The sequence below is a fragment of the Anoplophora glabripennis genome, unplaced genomic scaffold (genome assembly GCF_000390285.2).
Source record: "Anoplophora glabripennis isolate ALB-LARVAE unplaced genomic scaffold, Agla_2.0 scaffold883, whole genome shotgun sequence".
Lineage (NCBI taxonomy): Eukaryota > Metazoa > Arthropoda > Insecta > Coleoptera > Cerambycidae > Anoplophora > Anoplophora glabripennis.
The window spans coordinates 89,145-99,718 of NW_019416976.1; the positions used below are offsets into that span (position 1 = coordinate 89,145).

The 10,574-nt window shown below is 33.1% G+C and overlaps 1 protein-coding gene across 1 annotated transcript in view; it reads right to left on the reverse strand.

Annotated features, from left to right (window-relative positions):
• Positions 1-10,574, reverse strand: part of LOC108912758 — a 45,206-nt gene that overhangs the window by 5,136 nt on the left and 29,496 nt on the right. Inside the window, exons 3-10 of the mRNA XM_018718137.2 lie at positions 4,534-4,634; positions 4,259-4,402; positions 3,567-3,695; positions 3,171-3,410; positions 2,946-3,074; positions 2,582-2,711; positions 2,394-2,516; positions 2,237-2,326 (exon numbers count right to left, since the gene is read on the reverse strand). Of these exons, the coding sequence (XP_018573653.1) occupies positions 2,237-2,326; positions 2,394-2,516; positions 2,582-2,711; positions 2,946-3,074; positions 3,171-3,410; positions 3,567-3,695; positions 4,259-4,402; positions 4,534-4,634 (1,086 nt within the window). The remainder of the gene's footprint in view (positions 1-2,236; positions 2,327-2,393; positions 2,517-2,581; positions 2,712-2,945; positions 3,075-3,170; positions 3,411-3,566; positions 3,696-4,258; positions 4,403-4,533; positions 4,635-10,574) is intronic.

Genomic DNA, 10,574 nt, shown 5'->3' on the forward strand with positions numbered 1-10,574 from the left:
ATTGAATATATTTTCGATGAGGTAGCATAAATAGCAACAATTTTAATCAAATTGTTTATAAGCGAAAAACGCACGGTTTGTTACTGCACAACTTTTTTGTTTATTAACCGATTTTAATTTAACAAGTCTCAGTTTGTAGATAATTTTATTTCCTACAAGCTGTCTAAGAGTCATTTTTCGCTAAAATTGATGGTTTTCCCTGCGAAGTGAAAAAAACTGCTTTCCTCATTTGTTTAAATAGAAAAGTTAGCTAATAAAGTTTTTTGACTCACGAGATGAGAGATGTCTTGTATTATGTTCCTTTAGACAATTTTACAATAATTTCGCGGATAGGAATTTTTTCGAGTAAAAATTTTATTTGCTTGGGTTAATATTAGTTATTGCAAGAAAACGGCTAATCGTATTTTTTTAAAATTCTATAGGTATCTTTAAAACGAAAAAAGACTTTTTTGGCAAGTAGAATAATTGCATTTTTGTAAAATTGCAGAATATTTTATAGCTTTTGCAAAATAATTGGAAATATACGAAAAATCTACTTCTTTTTTCGGGTCGAAAAATATAGATCTTTTTCTAATAGTTGAAATTTAATGGGAATGGCATTATTGTCATTTGAAAGCAGACATTTTTTCACGAATCTTAAAAAAAATTTTGTCCTACGACCAACAGAAGTCGAGAATTTTTTTTTTATTCTAGCCCTACTAGGTATTAATACCAGAAACAAATTGTGGCAGCAACAAATTATATTAGGCATATTCTTCCGACATTCTTAACAGTTAGAAGAAATTTCTTAAAGAGATGTCAATAATTCATTGAAGCGAATGGCGGTCTTTTGGAAAATCAAATTTAAAAGAAAAGTTGTTTTTGCTATTACATTTAGGTCTAAATGGTTATTTTTTATTTTGTTGTTTTTAAATGTTGTAGGATCTTTCATGTTGTCATATTTTTCTATGTTTAGTGTCATGTTTACGTTTTCAATTGTTATAAGAACATTAACCTTTTGAATTAATAATTTATTGTAATCTACGTATTATTTTCATTCTTATTATGTAGCTATTTTAAACGTTATTGTCTCTAAAACGGTGCATTTTAGCGACATGCAACCAGTATACCTTTTTTTAAAGCAAATCGTATGCTGTTTTAAAACAACTAATAATTTTCCAAAAATATCAATCCTAAGAAGAAATGTGAAGGAAACAATGTAGTGGCAAGGGTGCTCAGAACGCCCTATATATATTTATCGCAAAAAACAAGCAGATAATCTTGTTTATAACACAAAAAACCTACTTTTCTAAAATTAGAGTAAAATTACCCCAATAATAAATAAATTATCGTAAAAAAGAGAAATAAAAAAAGAATTTAATCAAAAATTTTAATTATTGTTGACTTTACAAATTGTGTACCCAGAATAAAAAATTTGTAAGCTAAATAGTACTAAAATAACCTAATATAAAAAAAAAACAAGAACAACTCTTATGAATCCTATGATGGAACACAGGGAACCTAAAAATATGTATAGATCAAAACTGAAATAGTAAATTTATTAGTAAACAATAACAATGATTGTGGTTAGCGCTATTCGATTTATAATATCAAATGACTCTCTGATCAGTTCGGTCGTCAAAACACGTCGAAACATGCCTGGACAAAGGGCTGTGCAGTGCAATGTACAAGTTGAAATTATCCCATAGACCTTATAAACTGGATTCTCCCAACTGACATTCTGCCTATATAAACGGCAATCGCACAGACGTATGCGAGAGAGATAGAGCTAGTGCGGGCTTATGCTTCGTTCACAGAACTTCGACTGTAGCACGCTACATTTAATTCAACCAATCAGCTAGTCATACTCGATTTCTTACCCCTTTTTTCTGTTGCGCTGTATTTCCGTTTATAGTTAAAGTTTTATGTCTGGTAGTTACACTGAAAGTATGCTTAAGTTAAAAATTTTGAAAAATTATTGATTACATTCTTAATTATATTCAGATGAATGGCAGAAGAGACAACCGACGAATTTCTGATCTATAAAGACTTTATAAAAATAATATAGAGACTAGAAGAATAATTGTTGTTTGATTTGTTTATGCCTTTACTGTCCACTGTTTTGGCATTGGAGATATAGTGCATATTATTGGATATATGTGCATTTACAGTTTCTCATTCCTACAGTAGAAATACATTATCTTTTTAATAGTAAAAGAAATATTAAAACCAATTCTTTGACACAGCTTCAACTTACCTCCAATGGCGTGCTAACGGCGGCTATTTCGGTAAAACCTACAATGTCGCTAAAATAAACTGTGACTGATGCGTAGTATTCGGCAGGTACCTAAATGATGGAAAGAAAATATGTTGAAAAAAAAATAGTCTCTAAGAGAAATTTAATATAACCTTACCTGTCTGGTCTGCTTGAGTTGTACAGCGACGCTAGGGGGCAACATTTGAAAGAGAAGCAGGTCGCTCTTCTTCTTCTCCCTCTTCAGTTCTTTGGCTTTCTTCGCCAAGTTGGCTGCGTATAACTAGAAAGGGTATAGGTAATATAAAAATCTGTATTTTTCGAATGTTGTATTGAATTCTATCCGACCTGTATCGTGGCAACGGCGTTCCTAACTAACCAAATGATGACTGGAGACACTGCCAGTACCAGTACTAGGGTCGCTATTCCCACAGCTTCCCTGTTAGCCGCGTCATGAAGATTGTCGTTGACATAATTCCTGTTAAAAAAGCTTCAGTTACAAAAATGAGTTTGAAACACCAAATTTTATCAATTTAAAACAGGCTTACAGTTTTAAATTCATATATATTTTTTAATCTAGGAGGCTTTGGAAATGCCTGAGAATTAAAATAGTTCAATTATTGACACTGCTGGTTGGTTGAGTGCCGCAAAAAAAATGTGTGGTGTTCTAATTTTTAATGCATTATACTGTCTGTTCATCAATTCCCCATACTTGATTATAACTCTCAATGTTCTTTGGATTTTTCTGAGTTCGTCTGTATAAGTTGCCATCGAATCAAAGTATTCCAAAGCTTCTTGGTAATTCGGCTTCCTTGTGATGTTCCGCAGTATTATGTCGTTCCTACAACAGATTTAAACCCAATTTATTTTGGTTTATTAATAATGAAAACAGCATTTGAAATGATGACAGTTTCCTAGAACCACATCACCGACTTACTTGCGTTTGATATTTCCATAGTTTGGCATGTTATGTGCCAAAGCCCTGTACTCCTTCTTCATCTGTGGCACGTAATTCAGCGAGGTGTTCAACAGATCCTTCGCTATGGCGTCGTGAGTTATGTATCCGATGTAGTTCGACTGCTTCAAGTACCCCTTCCCAAAATAATTAACTCCATACACGCTTGCTATCCCTGTACTCTCAATGCTCTTTAGCAGGTTTTTGAAAGCCAAGAGATACCTGGAAATAGATTTAGTAAAAACTTAAACTACACTGCAATTGTATGCCACAAGGTTCTAGTTTGGGCCCCCTATGCTAATCTTTTACGACGTTGTAATGTTGATCAGTGTTTTGTCTTACTTTTTTTTGTTTTATGATCAGATAACCATGACATACCTCCACACTCCACTGTTATCAGTTTCTTTGATTTGATTGGTCAGGTGTTCCAACATGGCGGCGTTAACAGACGTGTACCACGTTAAGACGTCGGTTATGGAACTTTCTTCTGATTTTATTAACGTTTCTCTATTAATAATAAAAAAATATCAGTGCCTGTGCCTGTTAACAATATGTGGTCCGTTTTTCATGGCTGACCATTGCATTGGCTTCTGGGAAACCATAAGATATACACGGTGGTTCAAATTAGAAAAAAGTTCTGCCTCTTCAGAGTCATTAAAATAAACCAAACAGATCAAAGATATCTGCTGCCGTTCCTGAAATATTGTGAAAAACCTGAAAATAGCGATTTTAGAAAATGCCACCTAGCGTCCTTATTTCACAACAGAAAGAGCTGAAATTTGGTACTTGCGGATGAGAAGATACGAGCAAACCATTTTCGTCGAAAAAAAATTTCTACGGCCACTAATTTCAGTTAGGCAACATTCAATTGTTTTTTATTCTTATGGGTGCTATATTGGATTTTGACAGTGACATCAGCAGATATCTTTGATCGGTTTGGTTTATTCTACTACATGATCCTGGGAAGGCGCAACTTTTTTATAATTTGGCCACTCTGTATATATTACGGTTTCCAAGATGCCAATGGTGAGCCATGAAAAACGGACCACCCTGTATATTAGTGTATTTACCTGAATTTTGTCAGGTCATGTTGGAAGGTGCTCTTGTTGAGGTACAATTTTTTTTGTCCTTCGAATTGTATGATGACAGAGGGCCAACTGCTCATGTTCTTTAGCGCCTCGTTTGTCAGTTCGAAACGTTTGTCTAGGTCTGTTCTGAAAATTAAAATAAAGTAATTTTTGCAATGATTGTAATGTTTACAATTAAAAAAAAAAAAATAGGAACAGTAGGACATATCAAATTATACATTCATTAAACTTCTACACTGAGAAAACATTCGATGTACCTTAAATAATGATCTCCATTGGTGTATACGTAGAAAGCTACTTCTGATCTCTCCAGTTGCATCCTGGTTACAACTTTTCCTAACTCTGTAGCTATAGTGACCTACAAGAAAAATACGTAGTATATAAAAACTTTTCTAAATTGTTGTGTAGAGTCAATCTCTTGTGTTTTCAAATCTCAGTATTAAAATCGTATTAAACGAGGTGTCTCTCAGTAAGAAACTCAATTTACAAAGTTGTTATAATTTAAAATCCACCGATAAATAAACACACGTCATTGTAAGCGGCTATAACTGATATATTAGACAATATGGCACAATGTAGTTGTCTTGTAGTTGTGTTAGAAACATTGAACGGCTTCATTTTAAACCCGAGTCGAGCGGAACTCGAGAAAATTACCGCCCACGTTGCCTGTAATCAACCCTAATGAAAATCCAATACAAGGGTTTCAGTTTACCGTAGATATTGCTTAATAAATTGATTAGTACCGGGAATAAAATTGGCTACTTGTTGATACAGACATCGTAATACAAATGTTCGCAGGGATGGTTGAAGTTATGCGTAGGGCTGACACCAGAGGCGTGCCCGAAATTAATAAGTTTTATAACGGTTAAAATCTAATATAAACTATAGCAGTTGTATTAACTAAACTGACTTGCTATGTTCGCAGTTTTTATATAAAAATAGTGTAAAAATGTGAAAATTCTTTAATGGCAAACTATTTCTTATTACAATTATTATTGGATATTGGGTTTTCCTGGGTACGTTGCAATTTTCGAGTTGCCTGTAGGTAAATATGTCCATCGTTTCTCAAAATTGTAATATCAATAAAAGTGTTCCTTCGAGAATCATAATCGTAAGGGAATTATTGAAATAGGTGACAAGCGCATTTTGTTTATTTTTATGTGTGTTTCAAAACTGTAAACAATAAAAAAGAACAACCGCATAAAGCGATAAAATTTTATGGTTTGGAAGGGAACTAAATTGAAAAATACTAATATTCAACATTTTTATTACATCTACATATTTTTCTCTCGTACGCAGGCAGCTATCTATAACAGTCGTTACTTTACAGAAAATATACTTGTTTAAATTAGGTATATATACTTTTTAATCTTCTTCTATAAATCAATAATTTTTTGCAATTTCCTACTAATAGAAATCATAGAAATGCTCTTAATAATTCTGATTCATGACGAATGTCCCATGGATATAAAATAAATTCAGAATATTTTCATTACAATAATTATTTTGCATTTTTCTTGTCTAGCAAATACTTAATGCTTGTAGAATACTGAATAATAATACTAATATTTGCTTATCAAGGATATTTTTAACGTAATATTCTTGAGAATGTAAGAAAACCGCAAATATCTGAGACAATTTAAATATAACCTTTAATTCCAAATATTTCGAATTTTCACCACCAAGAACGGCTGTGACAACATTTTCAACAACAAGGCGATGTTTCGCATTGTATTAGCTATGTCCTGTCCAAATTTGGCTAGAGCAACTCTCTTGGTTTGGAAAATTCAATACCTATGTATGTTTTCAGCCACGAAAATTGAATAATTCTAAATATTTAGAGTTTTCAGTACCAAGAACGGCGGTTACATTTTTAACAATAAGGCAATGTTGTGTATTGTATTAACTATATCCTGTCCAAATTTGGTTTAGATTTTTTAAATAAACAACCATGTTGTTGCAATAAGGAATGAAAAAATAAAGAGTGACCCCAAAATCCGCCTATTTTAGAGTCTTTGACAGAGGCGACAGAAAAAACCCTAAAAATATCCAAAAACTCGTAATGAAAAATGAAAATGAGCATCACTTTCAGTTTTTCGAAAATTTTCGAAAATCACCCTTATTTAGGGGTTGAAAAGACAAAAAAGTGAACAAATTAAGAATCTTCAACATTTCTAAAACCCCAAATATTTNAGCGGCGATATAGCGCTTTGACAGATGACGTTTAAGTTCATTTGCTATACGCTACGCCCTATGTCCAAATTTTCAGAACCAACTTGACCACGTTTTTATTTGAACGCTTGTTATAACCTTTAATTCCAAATATTTCGAATTTTCACCACCAAGAACGGCTGTGGCAACATTTTCAACAGCAAGGCGATGTTTCGCATTGTATTAGCTATGTCCTGTCCAAATTTGGTTAGAACAACACTCTTGGTTTGGAAAATTCAATACTTATGTATGTTTTCAGCCACGAAAATTGAATAATTCTAAATATTTAGAGTTTTCAGTACCAAGAACGGCGGTGACATTTTTAACAGTAAGGCAATGTTGCGTATTGTATTAACTATATCCTGTCCAAATTTTTTTTTAAATAAACAACCATATTGTTGCAATAAAGGAATGAAAAAATAAAGAGTGAGCGCAAAATCCGCCTATTTTAGAGTCTTTGACAGAGGCGACAGGAAAAACCCTAAAAATATCCAAAAACTCATAATGAAAAATGAAAATGAGCATCACACACATGAAAATCACCCTTATTTAGGGGTTGAAAAATAAAAAAAATGAACAAATTAAGAATCATCAACAGTTGTAAAACCCCAAATATTTCTATGTTGTTATCAACATAATATTATGAACGTGAAAATATAGGACGTATCAAATTATACATTTATTAAACTTCTACACTGAGAAAACATTCGATGTACCTTAAATAATGATCTCCATTGGTGTATACGTAGAAAGCTACTTCTGATCTCTCCAGTTGCATTCTGGTTACAACTTTTCCTAACTCTGTAGCTATAGTGACCTACAAGAAAAATACGTAGTATATAAAAACTTTTCTAAATTGTTGTGTAGAGTCAATCTCTGGTGTTTTCAAATCTCAGTATTAAAATCGTATTAAACGAGGTGTCTCTCAGTAAGAAACTCAATTTACAAAGTTGTTATAATTTAAAATCCACCGATAAATAAACACACGTCATTGTAAGCGGCTATAACTGATATATTAGACAATATGGCACAATGTAGTTGTCTTGTAGTTGTGTTAGAAACATTGAACGGCTTCATTTTAAACCCGAGTCGAGCGGAACTCGAGAAAATTACCGCCCACGTTGCCTGTAATCAACCCTAATGAAAATCCAATACAAGGGTTTCAGTTTACCGTAGATATTGCTTAATAAATTGATTAGTACCGGGAATAAAATTGGCTACTTGTTGATACAGACATCGTAATACAAATGTTCGCAGGGATGGTTGAAGTTATGCGTAGGGCTGACACCAGAGGCGTGCCCGAAATTAATAAGTTTTATAACGGTTAAAATCTAATATAAACTATAGCAGTTGTATTAACTAAACTGACTTGCTATGTTCGCAGTTTTTATATAAAAATAGTGTAAAAATGTGAAAATTCTTTAATGGCAAACTATTTCTTATTACAATTATTATTGGATATTGGGTTTTCCTGGGTACGTTGCAATTTTCGAGTTGCCTGTAGGTAAATATGTCCATCGTTTCTCAAAATTGTAATATCAATAAAAGTGTTCCTTCGAGAATCATATTCGTAAGGGAATTATTGAAATAGGTGACATTTTGTTTATTTTTATGTGTGTTTCAAAACTGTAAACAATAAAAAAGAACAACCGCATAAAGCGATAAAATTTTATGGTTTGGAAGGGAACNTTTTTTTAGAAATACTATATGAAGTACAATGTTACTATTAAAAGTTAAGTAAAATCGTTGGCGTAACAATTTAACTTTTTTTATTGTATTTAAAACGTATTTCTAATGAAAAGTTCATATTTTTTTTTTTATAAAAATAATGTATTGGACCACAAAAACCTGGTCATCAGTCTAGCAAAACATAAAATAGTACCTCCAAATAATTTTGATTAAAAGAGATAAGTTTTTGTCTTTAAAAGCAATGAAATGTAGGGTGTTCTCATACAGGGTATTTGTAAATAAGTGCGTAATATTTTAGGGGGTGTTTGCTTAAGTTATTTTGTGAAAAAAGTCCATATAAAAGTAGGTCGAAATATGCTTCGTTTCCGAGATACAAAGTGTTTAAATTTTAATTTTTTTATTTATTTTTATTAATTATTTCAGTTTTAAAGACATTGACTTGAAATTTGAAAAACGCATTGGAAGGATAAATGTGCATTTTTTGGCGTGATCCGAATATTTCTACTTGCACCAGTGGCGTTCGTGCGAGGATGACACAACATTTTTTAATAAAACAAATGGTACGCCACCGACTTTTCCCGTTTTGGTAATTTTTTTTTGAAATCAATTCTGAATGAAATTGGTCTCTTCAATTTTTTTCGTAGGATACACCGGTTTAGAGCAAAAAATAAACATATTTTATCGCACGTTGCGTATTTTTAATTTCTACTGATACATTATCTTGTTGGTTGCTGTCAGTATTTCTAAATAAAATACAACCGCCAAATTTCGAGTCAATAAATAAAAAATTTAAATTTAAACACTCGAACTATATCTCGAAAACGAAGCATATTTCGACCTACGTTTATATGAATTTTTTCCCAAAATAACTTCGGCAACCACCCCCTTAAATATTTCGCACTTATCCGCCCTCGCCTCCGCCCATGGCCAACGGGGCGCAACCGACAAAAAACCGCCGATATATATTTGTAGCGACAAGAGCGGCTTTAATTGCCCCAATAAATTCCTTAGGGGCGACCAGCGAAGGTGATATAAGGGACAGCCGCCCTTGGCAAATATGTGCCCTGCCGCCGTTCGCACCTCTTGAACCGCCCTATTAGCCACGAGAGAGACCCACTTGCGGCTTCTGAGAGGTCGTAAATTTAAACACCGGTACATTTTTACGGCAGTTGGCAGAGCGTCGAAAAGTGCGGGACCATGTAGAAAGACGATATAGACGGGAAATGGACGGTTTTAGATGTTTACTTAACAATAAGACGCGCGACTGAAGTCGAAAATGAAAAATGAATGAAAGGAAATGGATTATACGCGGTACAGAAACAGTCTAACAAGGGAACTTCCAAACTACGCACATTTAAAAAGCAAACTAAAAAGTTGATGAAGATTCTTACACTTTTTCCGTGACACACTGTATGTAAACATTCATTTTATTCATGTCCTTGTTGAAAAAATATCTACAGTGACTTTGACATGTACCACATCTGATTGTCAGGTTGGAATGCCACAAGGATCTAATTTAGGGTCTCTGCTGTCTATTATACTTATAAATGATTTTGTCGCTAAAGTTAAGCAGTACAAATTCACGCCATGCTGATGATCTAAATGTTTAGAAAGATTTGTTTATTTAAAATACATCCAATCCAATAGGTATTTTCCTAATAATAGGATGCGATAAGTCTATAATTAAAATATAACAACATCAACAATTGCAACAACAACAAAGAAAAATACAAATAAAAGAACAAATAGAAGAGGTTATAAATAATATAAATAGTATAAGGAGTAAGTGGCTATTTAAGTAGGTATTGCATTTTCTATATACACCAGGAAAATTAGCGAAAATAAAACAGAAACTCTAAAAAAGTCCTATCCGCGAGATTATTGTAAAATTGTCTAAAGGAACATAATACAAGACATCTCTCATCTCGTGAGTCAAAAACTTTTATTAGCTAACTTTTCTATTAAACAAATAAGTGAGGAATAGTATATTACGTAATAAGTGTTGTAAAAAGCATTTTACGCACGAATGGAAAAGTTACGCACGACGCCGCGTAGCGGCGAGTGCGTAATTCTATGAGTGCGTAATTAGTACGACCACTACTTTAAATACTTAAAAACACACCGTCTGGAATCAATGCAAGATTCCTATTACGTCGTACGGTAAAAAAAACGCACAGCTTGGTAAAAAAATCGTACAGTTTTCCTAGCAACCGCCTAGCAACGATCAATACAAACAGTATTGTATTGGCCGTTGCTAGGCGGTTGCTAGGAAAACTGTGCGATTTTTTTACCGTACGTAATAGGAATCTTACATTGATCGCAGACGGTGTGTTTTTAAGTATTTACAGTAGTGGTCGTAGGTAAAGTATAGTACGTAATACGTGGTGTAATGCAATTA